At 34.2% G+C, this 27,937-nt stretch overlaps 1 protein-coding gene across 3 annotated transcripts; it reads right to left on the bottom strand.

Moving 5' to 3' along the window:
* Positions 1-27,918, bottom strand: LOC128989591 (set1/Ash2 histone methyltransferase complex subunit ASH2-like). 3 transcript variants are annotated; one of them, XM_054411522.1, is made up of 13 exons: positions 27,851-27,918; positions 26,479-26,608; positions 24,251-24,429; positions 22,992-23,164; positions 20,374-20,542; positions 19,494-19,699; positions 18,135-18,312; positions 17,701-17,845; positions 15,091-15,226; positions 13,478-13,732; positions 12,346-12,418; positions 2,353-2,471; positions 1-91 (listed from the first exon to the last, which is right to left on the bottom strand). In XM_054411522.1, the coding sequence occupies exons 2-13, from the start codon at positions 26,601-26,603 to the stop codon at positions 23-25; spliced, it is 1,827 nt and encodes a 608-aa protein (XP_054267497.1). In that variant the 5' UTR covers positions 26,604-26,608; positions 27,851-27,918; the 3' UTR covers positions 1-22. The 3 variants fall into 3 exon arrangements, with proteins under 3 accessions (XP_054267497.1, XP_054267488.1, XP_054267505.1); XM_054411513.1 differs by lacking the exon at positions 27,851-27,918 and adding an exon at positions 27,745-27,842; XM_054411530.1 differs by lacking the exons at positions 1-91; positions 2,353-2,471; positions 27,851-27,918 and adding an exon at positions 27,745-27,842 and having other exon boundaries at positions 11,764-12,418.
* Positions 27,919-27,937: the final 19 nt, after the last annotated feature.

Here is a 27,937-nt window from a genome sequence, read left to right as displayed (position 1 = left end):
TACATTGACTTGTATCAACTGTTCAATGTGTCTTGTAGTATAACTCTGATCGGGTTGTCATTACACTTTTCAGTGGAGGTCTCTGAAAGCCCTGAAAACACTCAGTTAAATAGTTGATCATATATGGAATCCAGGAATAAATAAATCATTGACATACTTAATATAAATGATACCACAATATCCTCATTGCAATATCCCACAAATAATATATTTGCAACAAAAGTAGTTTTGTTAATTTTTTCGTGAGCATCTCCTGTTATACTTATGTTTGCATAGTTCAAGATTTAAAAATTAGTAGAGACCTATACAAAAAGGGTGTCAGGTAAAAAATTTATATACAGTCAGTTTTGAAAATAGTTAAGGAAATACACAGCCACCTCTAATACAAGGCCGCGACGTTCGAGCTGGCAACGCCACAATCACAGCCCTTCTGGGTCCGTCTTCACAAGCGCTAGGCTATAACTTAAATGAGTTATGCTGTTTCTACTGCTCTATAGATAGAAATAAAAAGATATTTAAATGGCATATAATAGTGATTTTTGTACTAGAATACAAACATAATGTTTGTTTGCTTGTAGGTATTGTAATAAATTACAATGGATGTGAAAATGTCTTGTAATACTTCCAATTACAAATGAAAGAGTAAAATAAAAAATATCTTGGTTTTTTTTAAATAATTTATTTTGCAATTTTAAATATTCATATTATTGTTTTAACCTACTTGACGAAACATAATTCTAGATAGCTACAACAAAATTTTAAGTTTTATTTTCTTGTTTGAAGGCCTACTGACTGAATTATTTATTTCTTTTGAATAATCATTTAGCAATACAGTAGAACCTCTTTAATCCGAACTAATTGGGACCAGGGGTAGTTCGGACTATTGAATAGTTCGGATTACAGAACATATTGTTGTTTATACATAACAATAGCTAAAACATGGCTAAAATTGATCAACATTATTTTGGGAAAAGTGAAAAATGTTTTATAAAGTAAAATACAGTGTTTATTTAATACAGTAGTAAACATGGTGAATAAACAGTACTGTAAATTAAATACAGTATACAATAAAGAACTGCTGTACTGTGTATAGAGTACAGCAATGAGGGGTTCGGATTAGTGGACGTTCGGATTACAGGGGTTCGGATTAAAGAGGTTCTACTGTACGTTTGCCATTGTGGAAACGATCCCAGAAGCTAGGCCTTCATATGGCTTCCCACATTCATTATAATGTGCAAAATGACGCTAATTATACGCGTCAATTTATTATTATTATTTATTTATTATGTGCTAATATACAGCCTTAATTGTTGCAAAATGAAGTAAAGTCCCCGATTTTGTTTTCTTTTGCTAGTCAAATTTCATCATCCTGTTGTCTTCCTTCTTTCTTCAGGAGTCTTTCTCTTTGTCGTTTTTCGTGTATCAAGATACGAAGGTTAGTTAGGAAAAAGTCTAGGTACGACATTCTCACCTAAAACTGGCTTCTTGCGTCTATATTGGCACCAATCACCGTCTTTATTCTTGTATTTTCCACAAAACTAAGGTCATCTTCGTGAAAATGTTTCACGCAGACACGAGTATTGTTTGAAGGTGTCCAATCTGACCGAGGAATAGCACGAATCCACTGTTGCTTACGCGCCGGATCACTTGGAATCTTAAAACACTGCGTGTATCCTTCAGTTTTAATCGAGCTTTCTTAATTACTCTTGCACCCAGGCACAACACATTTATCTGGTATGATGCAGTAGCAATTTCAATGTCATTACTAATGATTAAGGGTAATATAAACGCGAATAAGTACGTCTCCTCCATTCACTGTAATGGTAAGACGACCGCACGCCAAGACACAGATGCGATGTTGCCAATTTTCGTTCGCCCCGGCCTTGTATTAGAGGTCGCTGTGGTTTAAATGATCTTAATCCCCAGTAACTGTGCACCAAGTTTTAAAGCACTATCTATATTACATTTTGAAACATTTAACCGGTCCGGGACTTTTTTCCACCCTGTATTTTGCCACTCCTTGCATAACATATATAGCTAAAAAATATGGTATGTGTATGATCAAAAATTAACCAAATACTGGTACACCAAACCACTAATTACTTTCTGTCTTGAAACTGTCATACTAATAGTGAAAAATTAATATTATATGTTCTAAAAATGTTAATGACCATCAAATTGACTCCTTACATGAATGAAATACGAGCCAGTCTTACTAAGCGATACACTCAATAATGTGTTCAAAGTATAAAAAAAATCTTGAACTCATGAATTGCTAGCCAAGATTGCTATAACACTAATTGACTTACAGATACAGTAAAACTAAAAGAAAATGTTGTGTTTTGTACTTACATGACTCTGGGACCAATAAAATGATGGCTGTTGGTGAAGAAAGCTTAGCTTTGTCTGCGACTGCTGAAGTAATACTTGCAAACAATAACTCTTTTCTTTAGTTAGCTTTTCAATCGACTCTAAATAAAAAAAAAAACAATAAATAGATTTTTTGTCAATAATTCATTAGTATTCTAAAAAGAATAGTAAAAGCCAAAATAATTCAAAATAAAACAGCACAAAAAAAAGTTGATTCCAGCCTGATAAAATGATAACTTAATTTTCTCATCAATCAAATGGTTAACAAAATAGAACAAGTTTTGCAATACAGTACAATTAACCTATTGAGCAAACTAAAATGAAAAGTTGAAAACCTCAGTTTTAGCATAGACAAATAAAATAAATATAGTAGGCTACCGTAAAAGGAACCTTCCGGCGCCCACCACTAGAAGTGCCGTGTAGTTACGGTACACACCGCTGCAGGCAAGGAGCGCAGGAGCCGTATGCTACCAGCAGACGCTGCAGCGGTGTGCGCCGTAACTACAAGACACTCCTAGTGGTGGGCGCCGGAACATATGATAATGTGTGTAGTTGCTGTGTCCTCCAAAGTTTTCAAAATCTTTAAGAAGGATATAAAAATTGAAGAAGAGAAACCAAGATAACTTAAAACAAAACAATGGACATGATTGTGGTGTACACATCCTTACAAACATTGATCATGTAATGTCAAAGTTACAGAAACAAACTTCAGACCTTGTAACGCTGACAACTGTAAACAAACTTGTTCTAAAAAAATATTGATCTTTAATTTTTTTCTAGTTATTAGCGCAAACTATGTAGTAAATATTGTTTTGCAAAGAACGGCTGGTAATGAAAACTACAAGATGAACAGGAAGAAGAAAATGAATAGACAGAAAGAAAACAAAAAGCATCGAGGGTATAAGTCTGGAAATTTGGACAAATATACACAATTTTATATCAAAGACAATGGTATATTGAGGATGATGCAACCAAGACTAAAACAAATACTGTATCTCAATTCAAACACTGAAGCAGAGCAGAAAGGTTTTGGTTTCAGTGGTAACCGAAAGTCAAGGAAAATACATCAGTCTAAAAATTCACCAACATCTACCCTCGGACATTAGTCTTCAATGGTTTAGACCATATTTGGCAAATTCTAAACTAAGAACTTTCATTGTAAACAAAAAGATAAAGTACTATTCAGACTGGATAAATCCAAAAAAAAGGCCCCAATAAATCCCCTGGAAAATTGAATGCAAGATTCCTCAAGGCTCAATTTTGGGGCCTTTATTGTTTATCATTCATATCAATAATTTGACCAGAAAAATTCCTTAAGGACTAAAACTTTTTGTAGATGATACCACTGCTTTTGCGAAGGGAAAATCAATGTCGGATGTAAAATCTCAGTTAATTTTCCTTAGTATTTTTATTAATGAAAACCTAAATGATGTCCAAGAAAATAACAAAGATTTTGAGCAGTTTTTAATAAAAAATAAGACATAAGTACAACACCAGAAACAGGAATCTCTAAAGTTATTGTACATTTGTGTTGTTATTGTAATTGTGTATGTTTTATGTATTAATGTTTTTTTCTAACTTTCTAAGTACATATTTATTATAAGTATTTATGTAATGGACAAGACGCCAGTTACTGCTATGAGCATTTTACGTAACGTTTATTATTGTATCAATAAATTGATTTGATTTGGACTGTACCAAGTTTACCAAAATTCAAGTAACACTAAAATGATTAAAACACCAGGATCATACTTTCCTAAGTTATAGATTCCATAAAATTTGATGTAACATGATTGTGTAATTTCAGTGGGTAGACAGTTCTATACAGCAGTGTTTACCAACCTTCATCCTGGCGTATCACTCTACAAGAAAAAAATATTTTGCGTACCACTTAGTTATGAGCGGGTAATTATATACCTACGATCATTTTGTTATACCAGCCTTTTCAATTCAATTTTTAGAATCAAAAAGAAACACAGACTTATCAACTGGTAGTGACCAATTCAATCGTTGATTACTTAAATTCCTACTTGTGTTGTAAAGACTAGTTTAATATATTAAAATATATATATATATATATATATTAAAGATATTAAGGTTAGTATGTGATGAGTTACCAGGGATTGAAAGAAACTTGAATTGATATACAAACTTAATACACTTTTAATACGATTTCACAAACACATAATCTTATAAAAATTCACATGATCTTGTGACTGAAAAGCAATTTTATACACATAATCATAGCATACACAATATATTCACACAATTGTAAAAAAATAATCTTTAACATGTCTATGTATCAGTAACGATTTGACAAGGTAAAATATCACCAGGATTTACAACATTAGCCTATGTCATATGAACACAACTCATTGCAACCTTCCTTACTTCATTACTTTCAAAACTAAACTAATATATGTAACTTTTTGAATGGATTTGAAAAAAAATTAGCTGAAATTGATTAGAGCTTTTAAACTGAAAGGGTGATAAAATGTCCCAGGATCATTTAGGTTCCAAGAACTAAAATTTCTCAAGATAATGTTTACGCAGTAAGAAACACACAAACATCTGAAAACGAATGAAAGTTGGCAAGGGTGAGTGCACAAGTGAATGACCATTGACCACTACATCCATAAATTGCTTGCTGGTTAACAATTACGGTAATTTACTATATGAAAAGAGGCTATTTACTACAATTTATGAATTAACAATTGTGAAATATGTGTTATATCATGGTCATTCACTGGTGCAATGATTCATGTGGATTTATGCAATTATGTGTATTTTAAATTTTTCCACACTCTGTACTCTATAATGTTCTCGAGCAGCAACAACATACTTTGAGCCCTTAATACACAAATAGCTACTGTATTAACTAACAGTTGTCAATCAAAGTGGAATTTGTTCACTTGGATTAGTTTGCTAAGTAGATGATTTCTCAACAATTTACTTTGCCTGCTATTTTTTCTCATTCCAAAATGACAACTGGACAAAACCAAGTTCATTCTAATTGAGTGGTTTATTTTACTCAACAGGAAATAGGCTTGGTGAAGATTATGCTATAAAGATTACAAATGATAATATATATTACATATAATATTAAGTCAATTCTTATATGTAAAATTTTTAGAATAAACATTACTAGTGTACATGTTGCTCGAATTCGAGCAATTGCAAAGTATTACAGGCGTTATTTTAAAACAAAAAATAAAACGGATGATGCTAAACTCGCTTTTCCACTATACAGCCAATAGGCCCATAGCCTGTATCTTGGGTACATAGGCATACCCAATTATTCATAACAACCTATTCGACGACGATCCTTGATACCGGTACTTTTCCCTAGAATACATGGCCTACCTACTTAGGAAATCAAATTAAAAACATTCAAAAACCCAACATTGTGTGATTTTTTCACATTTCCTTCTAATGTTTACTACATATACCAAACATCGTTTAGAGAATACGTCATCTACTAAATAACAAAAAAATGTTTGGATAAGGTTGTTTTGTTCAAACTGTAACCGATATGTTTACATTAAAAATTGTTTACAAATACAGTCTAACCTTTCGGCTAAAATAAGACACCTCAATATAACGAATCTATCATTTCAGAACCTCTACATAGCGAATTTAACCTCTACTTAACGAATTGTCTACGTCTTTCCCTCGATATAACAAACCCCTCGGTGGGGCCCCATTATTGTATTTGGAATAGTATATTTCATTACTAGGACCGAAAGTGGCATTTTCCGACGCGCACTCAAGTTTTTGTGTGAGGCATTTCACGTGCGAGGCCAAGCCGAGTATGTGAGTTATTTTCACGTACGAGGCGAAGCCGAGGACGGAAAATGGAGCAAGTGCCGGATAATAACTTTCGGTACGAGCTATGAACGATACTTTTCATCACGTCGCAAAAATACACAAACACAGAATAGCAGACCTCAGTAATATTGCAACTGTTTTATTTCTCAATTAATTAGATTGAACATCAAAATAAAATAGAATCTTTTAAAAGGAAACATAGGTTTATTTTTTATTAATTTTTAAAACAAAAAATAGGAGAAAATATTCTAAAGGTGGCCTCTGTATACTTTTAAATAAATTTTGTTTAAACATCAAAATAAAATAATAAAACAACTTTCAACCATACACACAGCTGATTCAAATCATTAAATTAAACCGTAACAAAACACTAGCGCGCGTAGTGAATAAATGGAGAACTAATTGAGAGCGAGGGAAAGTAAATTTAGAGCGAGGGAAAATCAGCTGATCGATTTTCCCTCGCCCTCAATTAGACCTTGAGAAACGCCTACTTTTATTGATGTCAGCTGTTATCGAAAACAGTTACTTTCGTTATGGAGTGATGAAAAATCTGTTTCTTTATCAAATGAAATGGAAAGGTGACGTCATCGCTTGCGCTAACATTCGTCTGCTCCGTTTTACACATCTTTGTCTGCTGCTGCTGTCGCTGCACGCTATGTGACATACTGAGGACTGATTTGATTTCATTCACTGAGGAGAGGACTGATGACGACGTAATGAGTAAGCTGTGATTGGGCGATAAGTGCCTAACAATGGTGACTTGTACAATTTTCGGATAAAGAGAAGCCTAAGAAAGAATATAAAAACAAAAGCAAAGAGAAACAATAGCAACATCATTATCTTAACATTCCTTTTATGAGTGTTTTTGTTATCTTTAAGTTGGCTATGATTATTCACTTTTATAATGACTTATCTAATAATTTATTGTTTTCAATACGATTTGTTTCCACTAGCAACACCAATGCTATAGTTGATTATTATTGAGATTCCTCTGTTGTGATAAATCAGTACTACTGTAAGTAGCCTGCCGGCCTATCACGAGCAGCAGCTTACAAAGCTCTCTACTGTTTTGTTTGGTTCTTTACGTGGTTTATGACTATACAATACAGTGTTTGGCTAGGTTTTAGGAGGGTTAAATTAAGCTGTGATTTTAAACTTACATTTTGTAGCCTGTACCAATGTCAATGAATAGAAATGTCATGATTGCACAATATTAAAGATCCTCCCCTTTATTACCCCAGATAATTGTGGTTCTACTTTACTATATTAACAATGTACTGTAAAGTATTGTAGCCTATGCTACTTTAATTGTGTTTTATGAGGTCAAATCCCAACCTAAATTGACAGACGCTGGTTCTGAACCTCGACTTAGCCAAATTCCTGCAAACCTAACCTCAATATGACGAACCTGGTTTTAACGCAATCTTTGATATAACAAATATTCAGTTTGGTCCCTTCAGATTCGTTATACCGAGGTTGGACTGTAACTGTAATACAATTAATGGGAAATAACTTTGATTTTCGATAACTTTTTGTCAGAAAATCCAAAACCGAGAGAGAAATAACTTCGGGACTTGATTAACGCATTTAATTGGTCCGATGTACTATAGTTCTTAACTGTAAACGTTGGTTTTTGGTACTGGTTCTTTTCCTTAAAACCGGTGGTATCAACAAGAATCATTTTTACGTACCAACACATCACTATTTACAAATTAGTTATCGTTGGTGTTGCACCTTATTTATTACAGTTGTATTCAATTTAATTGATGTCTTACTATATCAGTTTTGCTTTTTCTGTCTGGATTACAAAATGTTAGTAGTTTGTGTTAAGAAAATTATAACAAATTTAGAGTAGAACATTTGTTCAGCAACCCATCATGAATTAATTGTTTACGCTTTTATGTATCAATAGTTGTAAATTTAGCCTGTGTGTTGTAAATTACCACTCTAAATTGTATTTAGTACTTCATTAGTTCATTTCATATAGTAAGACGTCATTTCAACAGCATTTCCGGTCATTTTTGGAAAGCAAATATAAATTGTTACCTATGATAAAGTTTGATGACACTACAATACTACACTACACTTACAAAGATTTCAAATGCAAATTTTATATTTACTTTGCTATGGTTAAAACATACCAAATTCCTTAATTAAATTCTGTATTTTTGTGTGTGCATTAATGTCCCTATTTCTCAGTGTTTTTTGGAAAGGACAAGAGCACCTTTAATAATGAAAATGTCAACCGGAATGTTTAATGGTGAGGTTGAGGTAGTAATTTAACTACTTTTTACCATTGTGGAAAGTAACTTCCAATTATACTACTAAAGGAAAGGGACGCCTCATAGATCTATAAAGCATTTTTTGGCTTGAAACTGTCAAATACTGTATTTGCGAAGGTTTAATAGTTTTGCCAGGATATCTGAAAATATGCAAACCAACTACTGTTCTTTATATAAGAAGGTTTCAACTGACTATTATAAGATCCCCGTGCGTAGAACGGGCACAAAGCTAGTTACAAAAATAATCGTATTACCAAGGTGTTACATTATTTAGTGATGCTCACCATTGATAGGAAGAAATGATCAGCAATATTTCACTGGCTTGTACAAACAGTTGAAAATTCGTTAAAAAAATAATCGTATCCTCAGTAATCAATTACCAAAGTATTATTATTACATGATGATTGCTGTTAATAGGAAGACGCGACCAGCGGGATTGTTATTTCATTAGTTTGTATAGACAGTTCAGTTTAGATAACGTCCTCAAATAATACGGTATTCTCAGTAATAGTATTATTTATGATACTAGCCGCTATACCCATGCCTTGCAACGGGGTCAAGACGCGGAAGAGACAATTTTGGTTCCTTGAAAATAATGGCAAGCAGCTTGAGAACGCTAAATAGAACAATTATTATGTTCCCTAGATCTGCTGTATGTAGATAGACTTTTAATTTACTATTAGTATTAACTGACTACATAAACATAAAATCCATCCATTCCATGTATCACAGCTTTTTGTTTCTGCTTGGTACAAATTAGCTGTTGTCATAAATTTAAAAAAATAACAGTGCTGCACCCTGTTGGTAATCCTATTAACTTTTTAATGCTATTGAAAATCACAGAAATTGTTTAGTTGAAACAGCTGTTAAGATTCTTTAATTCTATTTAAATTTAAGTAGTCAAAAGGTTATTAACATGGGGAAACTCCAGAGCCACTGGGGCGGAGCCAATTGGACGGACCACAAAATTGATGGTGTATGACACTGTATAAACCTATTCCATGACACTAATTCTTTTTGCCGGAATCCCAGAATCTTCTTTGCTGGAAACGTCCGACGAACAATCCTATATATCAAAGCTTATTTTATTTTTGCGGTTTTGTTTTTGAGACAAAATGTTCCCCCGCAGACGTCCCAGGTCCCAGGTTTTAAGCCGCTTAGGCAAAACAAGTTGTATTTTTGCTGCCGCTTCTCCCGCTAGCCACTTAACTGCCTGGTCAAGCAAATTAACGAATCTTCTCTCGTTTTGAGTGATTTTTCGCTAAATATTACTCGCTCAAGTCCTTCAGGAGACAATGTAATTTAATGCGTTTTTTTGTTCGGCAAAATTTGATTGCTCTCTCTTTTATTTTATGCAAACAGGGTATAGTAGATAGCAAGTGTACATGTGTAAGATGAAGACACACCTATTGTCACCATAATCAAATTAATTTTGATAGCCAAAAGAAATAAAACGTACATTTTGGTTTTGTAAAATAACTTGAGAAAAAAGTAGGGAGCACAGAACAGTAGCTAAGAAAAAAACAACAAATAATATTGAAATATTGAAAAAACTACATGCAAAATAACATGATTTTTTAAAGTTTTCCAATCAATAAAATAATAATCATTGAATAAATTATTTTATCAGTAAGTTCTTTAACAGGATTTCAATCACAATTTTTACCTATCTCTGCTTCTGCCAAGAATCCTATAAATTAGTAGACTCATAACTCAACAATAGCTGGATGGGTTTTAAAATTGTTAAATAGCATTTAAATAAGTTTTATGTCTCCAGAGATGGCAACAAAATCGTGAAAGTCTCCTGTCGTGGCATAGAAAAATCGGGACCTGCAGTCATGATGAAATCGTGAACCTCGCCTATATGATCACGGCAAAATTATGAACATCTCCCACGATCGTGGTGAACGTCTCCTGAGATCATAGCAAAACCACGAACACCCAGGATTGCGGTGATATTGAGCCTCCCTTAGTTGTGGCCAAATGGTGAACATTTGGACCGTTCCCTTACAAAGAAAAAAAATTTAAAAAGACTTAGATGCATTTGTGGTTTGGCTATCCGTTAACAATATTAACAAGAACTCGATGTTAGGTAGTAACAAGACCAGGTTTTGGATTGTTCCTTTACAAAACACAAAAAAGTGCCATTTGCATTGGTAAAAAAAAAATAATAAAAATTACAATCTTAGCAAATTTTCCATATAGGAATATGCTGAGGCAGAAGTATTGAAGGAATAGGCCAACAATAGTTTGTTGAACTTGACAGAATAGTATATTTCGTACCCTAGGGCTGAAAATGAGGTTTTGCCGGCTCGAGATAGTTTTTTTAGCTTAAAACGATCGAGAGCTACAAAAGCATTTCGGTCCGTGGTACAAACGCTATTTTTCACCACACTATACCCTATTACCACAATTCACCACAAAGATAATGTACAATGATAGTCAACACAACTACAACTTTAAGATTATGTGAAGAAATAGTTTGAGGAATCAGCAAAAATAATAATAAATATTTGCTAGGCAGCAGTGACAATAAAACAATTCTATTGCAATGCTATGGATACTGATTGTGTATTTAATATGAATTCATGTTTTAAGAAAGTAAGCGGGCAGCTGATTTTGCGGCCCTAGGGATGTAAAAACCTGTGTGGTCCCCAAGTGACGATGACAGCTGTCATGGCCAGTAAAACATAATTTTCAGCCACCAATTAACAACGTATGTAAAACAGCTAAAAACATCATAGTGTGGTGAAAAAGTATTTTCAAACAGTTTTACTAATTAAATAAGGTTGCAGTCTACACTTACCTTGCAGTGCATATGCAAGTGATTTGAATTCTACTTCTCTAAGCCACTATAGTTTAAAACTTAACACGTTCGCTGCGGCCCCATCAATGTCAGGCGTGACCCCGGTGCAGGGCAGCGTCGAGCAAACCAGTTTGGCTTAAAAATATTTTTGTCCGACGAGTAGCAAATTACATGCAGTGATGTTCTGCGATATGACGAGAGCCGACGTAGTTTGCAGAAACACTCTCAGATAGCAGCACTGTCTGGAACTAGCCCGTCCCATTGTATTGCCAATTGGAGGGAGAAAGACGTGACAACAAGTTGATTTCTAAGCTTTCCAGGAGATTTTACAGGGAAATTTACTACCAACCCACACCACAATAAAGCACCCATTCCTAGCTAAACGCAGACATAAAAATACCTGTTCTTCCCGGAGTACTGTTGTGCAGAAATTGAATGGAATGTAGGCAATGTCCACACTCACAGGTGAGAGTTCAGGGTGGCAGAAAGGAACTAGAGCACTCACCGGTGAGTGTCCCGCAGCGAATGTGTTAAGTTAGAAAGATTTGTATAAATGGTTCTATACTCCTCAAAATCACAGTAAAAATTTGTTATCAAAAAGGCATAAATGAGGTGATAAGGTTCTATTAACTATTTACTAATGATTTCCTTTTTTTAAACAAAAGAATTTGCATTTTTTCAAATAAAAAAGTTGTTTTAAAATAAAGTCACAAAATACCAAACATTTAATTTTATTACTGAGAGATCTTGAATTATGCAAACTGTAAACTGCAACCTTAAAAGTTAAAATGTCACCTATAACTAAACCCCTAAGCCTTCACAGCTTTTGTTGTTACCCTGTCCAACAACAATTTCATCGAAAGGTAAGCGAAGTGTACTAAACTTCTAATGAAGGACACTGAGAAAGCTTTGACCGTCAAGGTAAAGCTTTCTCCTAGTGTCTAGCCTTGACTGTACATAGGAACGAGTCGCTGAGGCACTATCGTGTATGAACACGCACTAACATGAGCGTGTTCATCTACTGATACTATACACAATACGTATCCAAGCGTAATTTGCCTTCATTATCAGTGAGGTAGAGTAGATCTGCCATGGTCTGTTCACAAATCGCTTCTTCCGCTTTCTCGTGCATCTGTTGAACAAAATACTGAGGTCATTTAGAGAACTTCTTTTTTTTTACAAATATTATTCGAATCATCTTTTCTACAAAGTGTTCGCTGATGACTTGAGAAAATGTTATTGATAAGATCAACTCAATGTTCACCTTGCATCACATTGCGGAGTAGACTACGCTAAATTTAAATCAAGCAACTTTTCAAATAAAAAGTTAATATAATTTAAGCAATAGCCCAACACAAATAATAAAAACAGTAATCACGGCACTTTGTAATATAGTCGAATCTGGATTGAAATTTTAAACCTAACTTAAAAAGCATTGACTTAAAAAAATAGATTCAATTATTAGTGTTACCAAATTATAAAGGTTCTTTGTTGAATTCATTTTTGGTAAATTTGTAAGTAAGACAGTTTTTTTAAATTTTATATTAGGGAGGGAAAAGAATCAACATTAATATTTAAAGACTGTCAAAGTGTTAAACAAACACTTAAAGACACTTGTATTTTTTCTAGTAAACTAGCATTAATTAAAAAAAATTCTTTTGATGGAACCCTAAAATTTAATAATAATTATTTGAATTTATTTATGAATAGCCTAATTTTTATTAGTAAATTTCAACATTTGCTTGATAAAAAGAATCCCAAGGAAATATTTGATTTAGATCTGAACTTGTAATAAAATAGCCTCTATATTGACATTTATATTCTTAGATTTACAGTGCAGGTGAAAAGGAAACATTAATCAAAGGAATTTGAAAAGTGATCTAGTTGACTCAGCATAACTACAACTACTCGCAATCATATCAAGAATCTACTTATAAAGCACTTTTTTAAAATTCCAATTTGAAAAGTGGTCTGATTGACTACGTCTAACTACTTGCTACCAAGGGACTTTACAAAGCATGTTCTGTAATTCTAACCACCTTCATTTTCAATTTACAAATTCCACCCACTTAACCACAATTTTTCTAAGAACTCACCTGGAACCGTGTTTATTAGAAGACTGAATATTGCAAAATAATACCAGCATGGTCTATAAAAAAATGTAAAACGTGGGTAATCCTAAAATACTTACGCCCCGGTAGTCGTAGTCAGTGATGGGAGGACACTTGAAGGTTGGTCCGAAGTTAACGCTGACGGTTGCGCTCTTGTGTATAGAGAGGGCAGGGAAGTAAGCGCCTGCAAAAATGTCCAAGAACGCCTCTCCCATACACTCTCCATTCTTAAAGAAGATCAGTTTACTGCCTTTTAGGGGACGTAGGTTCTTCAATGACTCGTTTACTCTGTCCTTCTCCTCGTAGTACAGGTGGCTCTTGAATTTTACTAACGGCTGAAAGAAGAAAGAAATAACATTTTTATGTTAGGGAAAATATATTTAAAGAATAATAACAGATTTTCTCTTTAAATAATTTGTGTTAAGGATAAAACTTACTTTTATTTCTTGTGAAAGGAAAGATGTTAGTGGCATCTTTCAATTGGACATTCACCACATTCTAAATGTGCCTAATCTGGGTTCTTAAGAAAAGTAGTATTGAAAACAAAGAAATAAAAAAGAATAAGCGAGTTAATAATAGCAACAAATCAAATTTTTAGTACTAAGACTATCCGGAGTACTATCCTTATAATTAGACCAATTCGTAAGGCAAAAATGTGGTTTGGATTCCACTATAAACTGTAGGTCCCTTAGTTGCCATTAGCTGTATGGGCTATTAATTAACAGCTGTGTCTAAGGAATGTCGGCCTTAGTCACTAACAAGACTACAAGATCGCGCCACTCATCTCTATTCATACTTGGCTTAAAATACCTACTTTGTATGGTCGCCATTTAATAAGAAAGTATTGAAGTATTGAATGGCATAATTTTTTAATTGATCAAGTATTTTTTAAGATTTTAATGAATCCCATTTTGTTAAACAATATTCTTTTTCTTTATGTTCACACAAAAAATTGAGCATTTTTCCATTACATAAATTGAGTTAGGCCTACTTTATCTGAATTCTATGTTCACTTAAGTTATTGTTCCCATAAGCCCTTTAATTTAGACCCACGCAATTGATTTCATATGCAGATTAATTTTTTTATGTTAGATTTGTTATGTTATTGCTTCCTACACACATAATTATAATAATCAACATTAATATGTATTATACTTCGATCAGAAAATTTAGGCGGTTTGAGGAGACGTTCCCACATTACTTTTTTTGCATGTGTCACAGCTGATTGATGTTTTGGCATAACTCAGCTGTTGAGCTATTATTTCAAGGGTAGGATCAGGTGGAGAGGATACATTTCTTCCCCTAAATCATATAAATTTTGTGAACAGAGTATAAGTTATAATTTATTTAAGTTATTTAGATTAAAAAAAAAACGTTTATAATCTTTGTAAGCTCAGTGTTTGACTATGAATTAGTTTTGTGTAGGCTATAACTTTAAATTAAGGTTTATCTTAAGAGAAGTCAAAATGAAAATATGTTTTTCAATTCTGATGTTGTCAGGGTTTTTTTGTGTATTTCTAGACAGTGTCATTTTTTACGTTTTAAAAGGGAACGCTCCAACCCTGGTCTTGTTACTATCAAACGTCAACCTTTTTGTTAGATAGCATCATTAATTCATAGCCCAATGACAAATAACGTTTGGGTCTAGAAATGATCTCGCTTGGATAAAGCCAGTGACCTTCATTTAATTTACCCTGTCTTTGTAGGTCTGAGGTATGTACGTGTTGCCTGTCTCGTCTGGCATGATGATGAGGAAGCCGAGGACATCTCCTTCACCGTAGCCCGGACTGTAATGTTTACCTCGGCACTCGTGGAACCTTGTACCTTTCCTGGAATATTATACGATAAATCAATTAACATTAATATATACTACAGGTCTTCCAGTAGTCGAAAACTCAACCAGAAATATGTAATGTACAGACTTTTCTATTTTCATCCCACACTGTAAATAGAACATGTGATTGTAATTTATTTCATTTGTTGTTATTTTCTGTTGTTATTTCGTCACCAGCATAGCAGCCCCATGCCCATGTTACCTAATTTTTTTGTGCTTATTTTTTAGCCTATTTTAATAATTTATAAAGGGATTCTGCATATCTGCAGGAAAATATCTTTCTAACAGAATGCATAGATTTTCCATGCGATTCACACAAGCTTAGAGAAAAAAGTTTTAAAGAAACGTACTTGCCTGCCTATCTATATATTAATTAAGTAAGGCGATTCTTTGCGTCAAAATTGTGGGCGAATGAGAAGTCGTAGAACGACGAGAGAGGGCTAAAATTAAAGGTCTCGATCCCGTGACGACGGGAAAAATATAAAAAGATATGGAGTACAGGGATATCTAGTCTGACACATAGATAATTTAATTCCGAGTTTGTTAAAAATTACAATGATTTTTTACATTTGAACTTTTCAGGGACTTATGTCCCTACAAGCCACTAGTATTAATATACAGATGTACCTATACCAAGTGGTTGAAGTGATTGAAGTACTAGTATTGAAAAACACCATTAGGCACCCTTCACACTGGGCCACGATGGTGGCTACGTTACGTTAGCATTGATTTAAAATGGGACATCTTCACACTGAGCGTTTGTGGCGCGTATGGCCGCGCTACCAGAAATGCGGTGGCTCGGGGTTGCGATTTCCAAAGACACCAGCCTGGTGGCGCCACCACGTCGCACCATGGTTTCTTATCGGACTGTTCCAGGGTTGCCACCATAGTGGGATGAAAAAATTCATGCAGAATTCATGGTTTTCATTGGTAGTTTACAAGAAATTCATGGTCAATGCGCTTATACAATTTCAACACAATTGAGTTTTGCCGATTTCAAAAACTGACGTTAAAGAGGCAGTTTCTTTGTGTGTTACTTTTGAATAACCTTTCATACAACTTTTTCATACTTTTGAATAACCTTTCATACAACTTTTTTAGAGTGATTTATTAACAAAACTGGTCCAGCTACCTATATTCGATATGAGATATTGGAGAAGAATTGTAAAAATATATTAAGTCTAGGTTTAATTCAGTCTTTCCACCGGAATAAAACAAAAATCCCACTCACCCAGCCAAAAAAGTCCTATTTAATCCAGTTTTATCCCCTTACATACCGGTAATTGTCCTAAAATGAGCATTCTGGTTTATCTTATTCCACAACGTACTAAAATATGATGGTTTTATCAAAAAAGCTAAAAAAATCATCTGCCTTCAGTCGGACATTTGCTTTTATTGCGCACCCTGTTTATATTCCGTGCATAGTCTAAAACTTCTGATTTTGTGATTTAAGTCCCCATACCCCTTTTTCATACTAGGCGTACTAATGATTTTTTGAACCATATACAGTCCTCGAGAAGTCTCAGCTGACATCAGCATCTTTGAATGACTTGGAATACAGTTAATACTGTTCAATGAAATGGCAACCATACATAGTAGGTATTTTAAGCCAAGTATGAACGGAGATGAGTGCAGGATGAGTGGCGCGATCTTGTAGTCTTGTTAGTGACTAACCTTGAAATAAGCAATTGTTTCTGATCGTGGAACATGTTAAATACGCATCTCCACACAGTATTTTCATCGTGTTTGTTTCTATGAACTGTTTTTTAATATGAAATATTTTTATTTGGAAAATTTAATGGTACTGGTTGAATAATTGTTCCTGATTTTGAAAATTCATGGTCCATTTGAGAAATCCATGCATAATCCATGCCTTTTTTCATGGTCACAAGAATTCATGCATAATTCAAGCTTTTCAAGGTTTTCATGGCTGGTGGCAACCCTGTGTTCACATTGGAGCGACTGGCAGCGCCACCGGTCACTACCAGCGGGCATTAGGTACTCAGTCTACTAGTGGAGTGCTAAACGTAGGTCTACAGATCATGAATACCGGTACGGATAGAGTAGATACGGAGCGTTTTATATTGGAAATACAAAATAGGCCTGCAATATTGGACAGGGACATGACATCCAACGTGTACTCAGACAGAGATGCGAAGAAGAAGGTGTGGATGGAAATGGTAGATATCTTCATCGGAAAAGAAGATGCTACTGAAACTGAAAAAATGAATGGAGTTTTCTTACATTTTCGCAATTTCAAAATATATATGCTAAAGCACCTGCTTCTTCGACGTCCATGATTAAACTGTAAGCTTTGCAGGCTGCAGCTGCATTGGTGGCTGAGCTTGTGGTTCATGCACATTTTGACCGACCACCATGGTGGCCCTGTGAATAGGTCCTTATATTGTACATAAAATTAATTTATCATGCGGATGAAATCAGAGTTAGAAAAATATAGCCTGAGAGTACCTTGATCTCCAGGAGTAGCCAAACTTGTCGTAGCCGAGAGGTGCTTGTAGGTTAGCATACTCCTGAGCCCAGCCGAGTCTGGTGGCCGCCCCCTCTGGCATCTCCTCTATACTGGCCTCCCAGTACCACATACCTCTACTGACACCTACAAACACACAACACAGGTTATATGAAACCTTCCCCTATTCTTCTTTTATGAACTTATTCAAACATTTTTAACTCCAAAGTCCTACCAAGTACATAAACAAAAGGGAGGCATTAAGAAATTATTCTGTCCATCTATAATTGTAATGGTCGAAACCAGAAATGTTTAATTTTTAAGATTTGAGATTCGGTTTTGACACTAATCACTAATCTATATCACTATCAATCAATCAATCAGTTATTTATCCAGTATCAATGAGTAGACGCATGTTGTAGTATCGAACACTTACAATGAGTGGCGCGTACCATACAATAGCCTTTCTCCCCGGTCACAGCCAGCCGGTCCTCTGATATCTTGAGTTGAGGGGCTCGGTCGTGTAAAGCCAGCAATACAGAGTTGGGGCTGAGAGTGCGGTAAAGCCAGCCAGGGATTGGCTTGCCTGCCCAGTCACTGCTTTCGTCAAACTCCTGCAACGACATTGGCATTTTTAAAAGGTAATGGTCAAAACCTTGTCTTTTAAGGTTTAGTCCAACATTGGAAGGTTCAGTAATGGAGTCACATCTAGTCTGGTATTAGGAAGATGGACTTCTAATACGATCTTTAGCAATTTGGAACTCGCTCCCCACTAGGACTATAATAATTCAAATTATTTTTAATTAATACCAAGACAAATAACAATTGGGTCCAGGATCGATCCTTAAACAATCAAACCAACAACCTTTGGATTTAGAGCACTTCAACCACCCTGCCATCCAGTCAGTTAACTTGCAACAATTAAATGTAAAAAGAAATAATTATATTTTCTGCTTCTTCTTGTAACACAAATAGATTGTGCAGAACAATCCACATTTTCTTACCCTAGATAAATCAGAGTATTTGTGGTTTTTCAACCAACAATTCTTAAAATATCTAAGGTTATGTTATTTGAGGAAATGAGGAGATCTGTACGACATTTCTACCAAGACTACCCCATTGAATGGGAAATATATTTTTTAGGCCCTTAATCGATTGAATTTGTTTGGTAAAATCTTTATCAATGTAGTTCTTTAGGTAATTTTGCTTAATGTCTTTACGGCTTATGCATTTCAATAGCATATCAATCAAATATCAGTTTTTTGAAGCAGCAACACTCACTTAGGCACATGTTATTTTTTTTATGAAATATTGTGAGTGTTATTTTATTATTGGCCTACTGTACATAAACAATACATCCATGTTCAACTAAAATTAAAGCAAAAACAATCAGTGTCCTCTTCCTCTATAGTAGTGTAAAAGAAGCAAAATAGGTGTACAACCTCTATTCAACTCACTAATGCCCATCAATAACTCCCACCAAAGCTGGATACCTTTATTGTAAAGTGGCCCTCCCACCGGCCAAGTTACACATATCAGTACAACGCCTTAGTCAACTCAGCCACCATAGGCCAGGCGAGACGAGTGCCACATTCAAATGCAAGTGCATTGCTGTCGTCATTGGATTTTACGAATGGGTTAGCAGTACCTATAGCTACCACACAGAAATTGTTGTAATGAGCTGCATTTGTAACACAGTCAACAAGGGTTCAAAAATGTTAGGTAAAAGTGTTCTTAACAACCCAGTGTATTTTATTTATTTTAACCACACTAACTAAACGTTTTACATACAGACCTGTCTGAAGGGAGCGTGTGGATCAGGTTCGGCCAGTATGTAGCGGTATTCGTCTTTGTTGTAAGGGTGTTCCATGGGGTAGCCGTGGGCGGGCAGTTTGGGAGCCGCCATGTCTCCGCCCCGGCCCTTCTTGCCAGGACCTTGCGTGCCCTCCCCCAGGACCTTACGCTTCGCCCCACGGCCCTTTCCTACACCCAGTCCGCTAACTGCAAAAAATGTGCTTTGTTTATTTACAAAACTGTTTATTCTTCTTTACATTCAATTAATTAAGGAACATGTAGGTCTACATAACATTACTAGTTGTTTTAGATCATCTTGTGACTAAGTTAATCATTATTAAATGCAAATTAAATTATGTTCTACAACCTATAAAAATTAAAATGACACAAGGAAAATAGTGATCAACTGTAAATGGTTAAATGCAAAATGGTGCACAACTTTGCTTGTAGAGAAGTGTTTCATATTAAAATATTTGTTTACTCCTATGATGAAAATTGGAAAAAATCTGTTTATGAAAAAATTGTTGTATGGTAATTGGTATTTGTAATGTTTTTTACCCAAGAGATATTTTTAAAAATAATGTTCTCAGCACCTTTAATAATTTAGTTTACATTTTAAATCTTGCTTTAAAAAGGTCCAATGAAAGGAATATTCTTCAGCGCTTTACAACTCCATTAAATAACATTTATTGTGTGAGAGAGAGGTTGATATTTTTCTCCCATAACCCTGTAGCAATAATGCAGATTTTCCAATTAGCGGGGGAATGGATTAGCTAAGCAGGATTTTAACTCTTATGGTATTACGACGAGACAAACTGAAGGTTGTAAAATTTACAACATATCATGTTCTTTTAAAAGAGTAAAATATCCTAACTTGATACCTTGCTGCACTCCCATATCAGTGACCTTGAGAGAGCCGCCCCGTATCATTGCATCGTAGTTAGGCTTTATCTGAGTCAATTCTGTGTTGAGCAGACTGTACAAAGGACCTTCCTCCGTCTCCTCACATGTGAACAACACGTTCGTCTCTTTCATCAGACATCGTAGAACCTGTAATCAATATTGTTTTTACGATAAATACCTAACACTTTTTTTAGCCTACCTATTCTAATATTCTACCTATCGTAATTAATATATATTAATATTTAAAATGATGAAAAAACTTTCTTTTTTTGCTTGGTTAGCTTTGGCTAAACGTACAAGTCACAATTTTATAAACGGTGCAAAATTGTTTGAGGACCAGTATAGTCTCTACATCGGCTAGCCCCTTTTATGCCTTATCAAACTTTATCTACTTCAGATTAGCAGCCATAATGGAGACTTCTTCTTATCATAGACACCGACTTGGATCTATTTTAGTATCAAAATTGCTCACAAGATATCATTACCAAGCACGCATAAATAATATATCCAGCCTTACTACCCTTCTGAGCAAGTAATTTTCAAGTAAAATTTTTATGTATCCTATAGCTAATTTTACAAATTTCATTTACAATACTTTTTGGCTTTCAATTAAATATCTAGTTAAACTCAAACTAACCATTCATCTATAATCATTTAAAAGGCATTAAGAATCAATGATGGGATACAGGAATCATCTTGGTAACAAAAAGAAATGGGTCATGGAATTATATTTTCATAACTACCATCTATAAATCAAATATTTGGTAATTTGGTTGAAAAACTATGTAAATTGATTTTCCAGTAGGTGGAACATTAAATTAATAAATTAATAACATTTCACCATTCAGTTCTATAAAAAAGTAAGGTTTTTAATGGGAAAATGTATGTAAAACAATCTAAAGTTACACAACTCATTGATTTTTAACAGTCACAATTTCAATCTAGATTACCTGCTGTAAGATTTAAATTGTATTAGGCGAAGTAATCACCTAAGAAAATAGTAGCACAAAAATTAAGATTTCAGAGAAATGTATCATTAAAGATCTATAAAAATATATAAATGTATGGATTTAAGCTGGATTAACCAGAGTATTGACTATGAGTACTGGCCTACATTGACTGTTATCAACTTCCTCTATAGCTGATAACATTGGTAATTTATCATCAGTTTTCTATTAGACTTTGTAAGAATAATATCTTGTTAGTTAAACGCAGTTTTTATACTTATTTTCTGCTATTAAAAATAATCCTGAAAATTGGTTTTGCAAATGATTTTATATTTTATTGAAAAACTCCAAGTATGGCTTAAACTGGATGTTTCTAGATTTACGAATAGTGCTGCACCCTGTTGGTAATCCTTGTAACTTTTATGCTATTGAACATCATAGCACAGAACCAACTTGTTTAATTGAAACAGCTGTTAAGATTCATTAATTCCTTTTAAATATGAAAAATCATAAGATTAACATGGGGAACTACAGAGCCACTGGGGCGGAGCCCGGAAGGGTTTTTGAGATAAGAATATGCTTTAATGTTAATCGGGAATGTGAACTATCATCATGCCAAATTTCAGCCCAATCCGTCCAGTAGTTTATGCGTGATTGAGCAACACACACACACACACACAAACATACACACAAACTCACAAACTTTCAGATTTATAATATCAGTAAGATACTTAATTGAAACAGCTGTTAAGATTTATTAATTCCTTTTAAATATGAAAAATCATAAGATTAACATGGGGAACTACAGAGCCACTGGGGCGGAGCCCGAAAGGGTTTTTGAGATAAGAATATGCTTTAATGTTAATCGGGAATGTGAACTATCATCATGCCAAATTTCAGCCCAATCCGTCCAGTAGTTTATGCGTGATTGAGCAACACACACACACACACACAAACATACACACAAACTTACAAACTTTCAGATTTATAATATTAGTAAGAAAATTTCAGCCCAATCCGTCCGGTAGTTTATGCGTGATTGAGCAACACACACACACACACACACAAACATACACACAAACTCACAAACTTTCAGATTTATAATATCAGTAAGATACTTAATTGAAACAGCTGTTAAGATTTATTAATTCCTTTTAAATATGAAAAATCATAAGATTAACATGGGGAACTACAGAGCCACTGGGGCGGAGCCCGAAAGGGTTTTTGAGATAAGAATATGCTTTAATGTTAATCGGGAATGTGAACTATCATCATGCCAAATTTCAGCCCAATCCGTCCAGTAGTTTATGCGTGATTGAGCAACACACACACACACACACAAACATACACACAAACTTACAAACTTTCAGATTTATAATATTAGTAAGATGAATTTATTGAGTACACAGTTAATATCACTTAATATTATCCAATAAAAAATTATAATTTATAGAATTTTTTTGAGTTCTATAGAGTATTAAAATGGACCTTGCATGCTGCATAGTAGGTTAACTATAATGATAAATTAAAATTACAATTGACAATCATTGATTTTGGATAAGTCATCGAGAAGCCCAATAATTAAACAATCTCCCTAGAAGCATAAAGGTAAAATTTTGTATGTTATATTTGTTGAAGTTGCCACTTACGGTCGAATGCCAGGATTGTGTAACCCTTCTGGAGGTGGTCGTCATTCCTTCCCAGTGTGCTTCAATAAACGGTATTATATCTTTTTCTTTGCTAAATTTTGTACGAGGACATCCTTCTTTTATACTTGCTTGCGTTAGATTACCAATTGCTGTCACACACATTTGTGGGAATACTAAAAAAAAAAATAGGTCTTCAAGATACGTTATACACTACATTCTAAATACAAACATAGTAACAGGACCACGATTTGAACTGTTCCCTTGTAAAAAGGTTTTTAAAAAAGCCAGAGGTATAAGAAACAAAAAACAGTTGCGAGCACTGCGAGTGAAGAGGATATAAAAGGTTTACATAGGCCTGGACCAAGGCCACACTAAAAAAACAGGCCGTAATGCCGTAATGCGTAGCATGACGTCATGATAGAAGACAGCAATGACGTAGTATTTTTGCAATTCGTGATCAGCTGCTTGTTTTAATCTTTCCTTGAAAAATAAATAAATAAATATCCTCTGTCACAAAATATCAAACATTACGTCATTGCGGTCTTCTATCGTGACGTCATGCTTGACGAGCATTACCGCCTGTTTTTTTAGTGTGGCCTTGCCTGGACATATTCATCATACTGGTGATTTTTTTAAAGGTTTTGTAGTTTTAAAGCACATTAGTATAAAAACATCAAGAACCCCCCCCCCCACCCTGTGGCCAGAAATCAATATTCAATTCACTACCAGTCAACTTGGAATATGTTAAATGTTCTTACTCACCAGTTTTGTAGGTATTCAAGCGTTTTGTCATATTTTGTAATCAATATATTTAGGCTGTATTTGATAATTTCATTTCTATTCAAATTTGTGGTAAATAAAGTGACACTATCATAATGGGCCCCTGTGAGGTCAGAAATCCATAGTGGTATAGGCCTATTCTTCAAGTCAGAATCATTAAAAAAATGTCTCTTTTGAGTTCAACATTTGAATCAAGTACTTTGCCATAATGAAATCAAGGTTTTCAAATTGATCAAAAATCGTCTGACAACAAAGAAAGAATCAGCCAAGCTAACATTGGCATCTCATCAGGAAATATCACCTGGCCTTTTTTTACACTAAAAGTTTCTTACGTTTACCTGATTAAACTGTTATTGGCTTATTATACTCTGTGTTGATTTCTCAAATAGTTGTAATCTGAATTATATGAGGGACCATTCTCTTAACCAATCAACAAAAACATTTTAATTGAATTATACATGTCTAGTAGGCTTACTTACATGCTTGATTTTTCTTAAAACTTTCTAATCCTGTGGGGGAACAGTTTTTGCAGAAGAAAATATAGTTCATCATGAAAGGTACGAGCTTTCCGAGTTGATAGCCGATGCACGATTCATGAAACCATCTGCTGCAACTGGCACAAAGTAGCTCAATAATATTCAGGTTTCTATCCTTGCCGCTGAAACATTTAAGAGCAAAATAAATAATCCAAACAATATTAAAGTATTGTACAGCAATATAAAAGTATAAGTTAGCCTATATGCTCTTAAAAACCACCATGGCAAAAAAAAAACAGTTTAAAATGATATGAGTTGGCTAAAAAAAGGGATTAAGATTGTCAAGTGGTTAGAGCATTTGTCTTAAGAGACTTAAAAGACTCAAGACTTAAGTAGAAAGAAAACCTAACTCAGAAATTTATGTGTTAGGGCCTAGTGCTAAAAGGTCATAAGTAATTGATTTAACTAAATACAATCAGCATTAGCCATATCAAAATAAACCTCAAGAACTGAAGAAAGAAAGAAGAGGAAAGAAGAATCTACAGCTTAACCAGGATGTTTTATTAACGTTGCAGTCTAGATTTATCTATATATAGAATCAAGGTATCTGTATTAAGGCATCCAAAACACTTCAAACAATTTCCGAGGGTCCCTCTGTCTCTCTCTCTCTGTCTATTTAAAAAAGTTAAGGTTTTTTTAAAATAAGTAAGTATGGTAGGCCTATCTAAAATAAATGTAAGACGTTTAACTTATTTTCAAAATTCATGTTTTCGGCCCCTGGACTATATTGTTAAGACAATAATAGGTTTTTTACATACCTCAGTCAAATAGTCCAAAAGTTTTTTGGACTATTTGACTGAGGTATGTAAAAAACCTATTATTGTCTTAACTTATTTTTTTTATTGGAGGCAACAAAAATGTCCCCATCAGCAAATATCAGGCATTTTATAGATGAGGGCATATGAATGGTAATAACGATAATTAATCTAGAAACAGTGATGGGCTAGAACCGAACTTTATGTAACAGAGTTTAATATACCCCCGCCGCAGCAAACCTGCCATCTAAGCAAATTTCCATTTGCCTGAATTGATTTTCAATAAATCTATTTTTATAACATTAGGTTTAACGAGTACCTAGGTTTGCTGCTACAAGCAAACTAAAAAAGTGTGTTTTTGAGTAAAATAATTATAGCTTAGTATAAAATCAATTAAATTTGCCAAGTTTAATCAAAATACACCCATAAACTAGCAAATTACAACATTTTACAATATTCTCCAGAATAACTGGGAATTTTAAATTAACAATTTTTTGAATTTTCTCCCTAACCATTCACCGTACAAAAACACTTTGATATACTAAATTATTTGGTTTTTTTTTAAAGCTCTTTAAAAGGGTTTGGAGAAAAATTGACAAATTTTGTGTTTTAAGAGTAAAAAGTTAGAAAAAGCCATTTTTACCCCCCGTTAAACCCCGTTCCCATGGTCCGATCATGCTGGTTCGAACGCGAACTCATTCAAGTTTATCCCGCCTTACACCTTCAAACCAAATTTGATCAAATGGGACAAAAATTATTCAAGTTATCGTCCGGGTGGACACACAAATTTGAATGAATGGTGTTTTTGGCCTCTGGGGACATCAAAATGAAAAAGTAAATCGGCCCCAGGCCTAGGTCTTACCATGAGACCTACGGTAAAATAAGAATAAGAATAAGAAAGTTTATTGCCATTGACCAAGTTGTACATAGGAATAGGCATTGTCAAATTACATTAAATAAAATATTACTAAACATGTTCATATCCATAGGAGCATAAAATAAGAAGCAAGAAATAAATAAGAGCAACCATTTGGTACTTCCCAATAGGGAAATTCGCTAAAAAGACTAGTTGGTAAACTTTGTCCCAATTGGGAAGGTTTGGGTATTAAGTCAAATAGATAAAAATATTTGGTAGTCCAATAAAATAATGAGGTCTAGGCTCTATTTGTTTAATTTTGGGTCTAAAAAAAGTGATTTTCAAGGTGATATAGTAATTTTCCTCAAAGGTATAAGAGGGACAAAGAAATCAGACCATGTTTATGGCCATATTATGGGGAATAAATATATTTGTTTTTTAATTCGGTAGGGGCCCTAAACTAAACAAGTAGCCTACCAAATTAGAAACAACACCTATACCATCGTCCTATATTTGCAAATAACTTAGCACAATTTTTTAAAATTTGCATGCAAGCTTACCAGTAACAATTGCCTTCCCTTTCAACTTTCAAGAGGGGTGTGGGTGGTTTTAGCATTAATGTTTCCGACGTTGATTTAACGTCTGCGTTTAAATCTTCAGAACTTTTTTGTGACTGTTCTTCCATTGTTGCTAAAACAAGATCGGTTGATTTATGAATAAGACATTAAGTATTCAAAATGACAGTTGCCTAGAGTAAACCAGGATAATATGAAAGACAACATGACGTGCTCCATTGTTTAACATGTCTGCTTCACACTCCAATAATTAGCCTACATTTTAAAATTTAAGTTACTCTAGTGCATCAGTTAAGGTTACAATTGCTTAAAACGACGGGCTCATTTTTAGCAATACAGCTTCTTCAGAAATTGGATTGGATATCATATTTAACCCTACCGGTACAGCACCCATCGTTATAACCTGAGAACTCAAGCTGGGTATATATTAATCCCATCAAGTTTAATTGGATTTGATCAATTAAAAAAACAACCAATTTATTGGGAACACATTATCTTAGGCTACAAACCTCAATGTGATAGTAGCCTAGGTAACCTAAACATTACAAAACTAGCACTAATCAACCTGGATTCAAGATTGAGTTGTAAATGGGTCAACTGCCTACAACAGCCTTAAAGAATTTATCAATATTCGCTACGTGGCTCTTTTTGGTACGCAATCTTCAGAAATTTAATTAAGTAGGTACCTACCAAAACGACACTTTTGCTACGAGTGATGAACAACTATTTTCATTATAGGCTAAGCTTCATAAGGAAATAACCTTCTAATCTTTGCAAAATTAGACCACATAATTTGAGGTTATGGCCTATACAAAGTCATCATCAATGTTTATGTCTGCTGTTGTTTACAAACATAATTTAAATTATTACCGTATGTGATTAGGCCTAGCAGCGTTTTCAAAATGAGTGTTTCAAATAGTAAAAATAGCTTTATAAAGAAATTTTAAGGTTATCAAACCGAAAAATTTAGGCCTAGGCCTACCATGTTAGGCCTATTTCTATTTGATGAAGTTAGGAGTAACCCTAACTTACCCGAAATAGATGATTTTGAGAACCAAAATCGGCTGTTAATTATGAACACCCTGTTATAATGGATACGTTTTTGAGTAAATTAGAAAGGCGTTTACTATTCTACATAAACTAGGGTAGGCCTAATTTAAAAGGGACACAGTCCTAGCCTATGCTATGAAGTAGGCCTATATACTCTATATTTTTAGGTCTTATAAAATAAGTAAAGTTTGTGGTACATACTTCAGTGCACTTTATCTCTTAGCAGTTAACACATTCAATAAAATGATTGGCTTAAGTTAAGACAGAATTTTAATTTAATCGGTTGTTTAGTTTCCTAAATCCTAACCTTAATTGGTCGGTTTTGGTAACTACACTTTCGTTTCCTCCAGGGGTTTCTTTTTTCTTTAGTTGTTGTTTTGTTTTCTTTCCTGCC

This window comes from Macrosteles quadrilineatus, unplaced genomic scaffold (assembly GCF_028750875.1).
Source record: "Macrosteles quadrilineatus isolate MER2022 unplaced genomic scaffold, UCM_ALF_1.0 Scaffold_1__1_contigs__length_201487025, whole genome shotgun sequence".
NCBI lineage: Eukaryota > Metazoa > Arthropoda > Insecta > Hemiptera > Cicadellidae > Macrosteles > Macrosteles quadrilineatus.
Note: the sequence above shows the minus strand (reverse complement) of the source record. Positions and strands in the feature narration are given on the sequence as shown.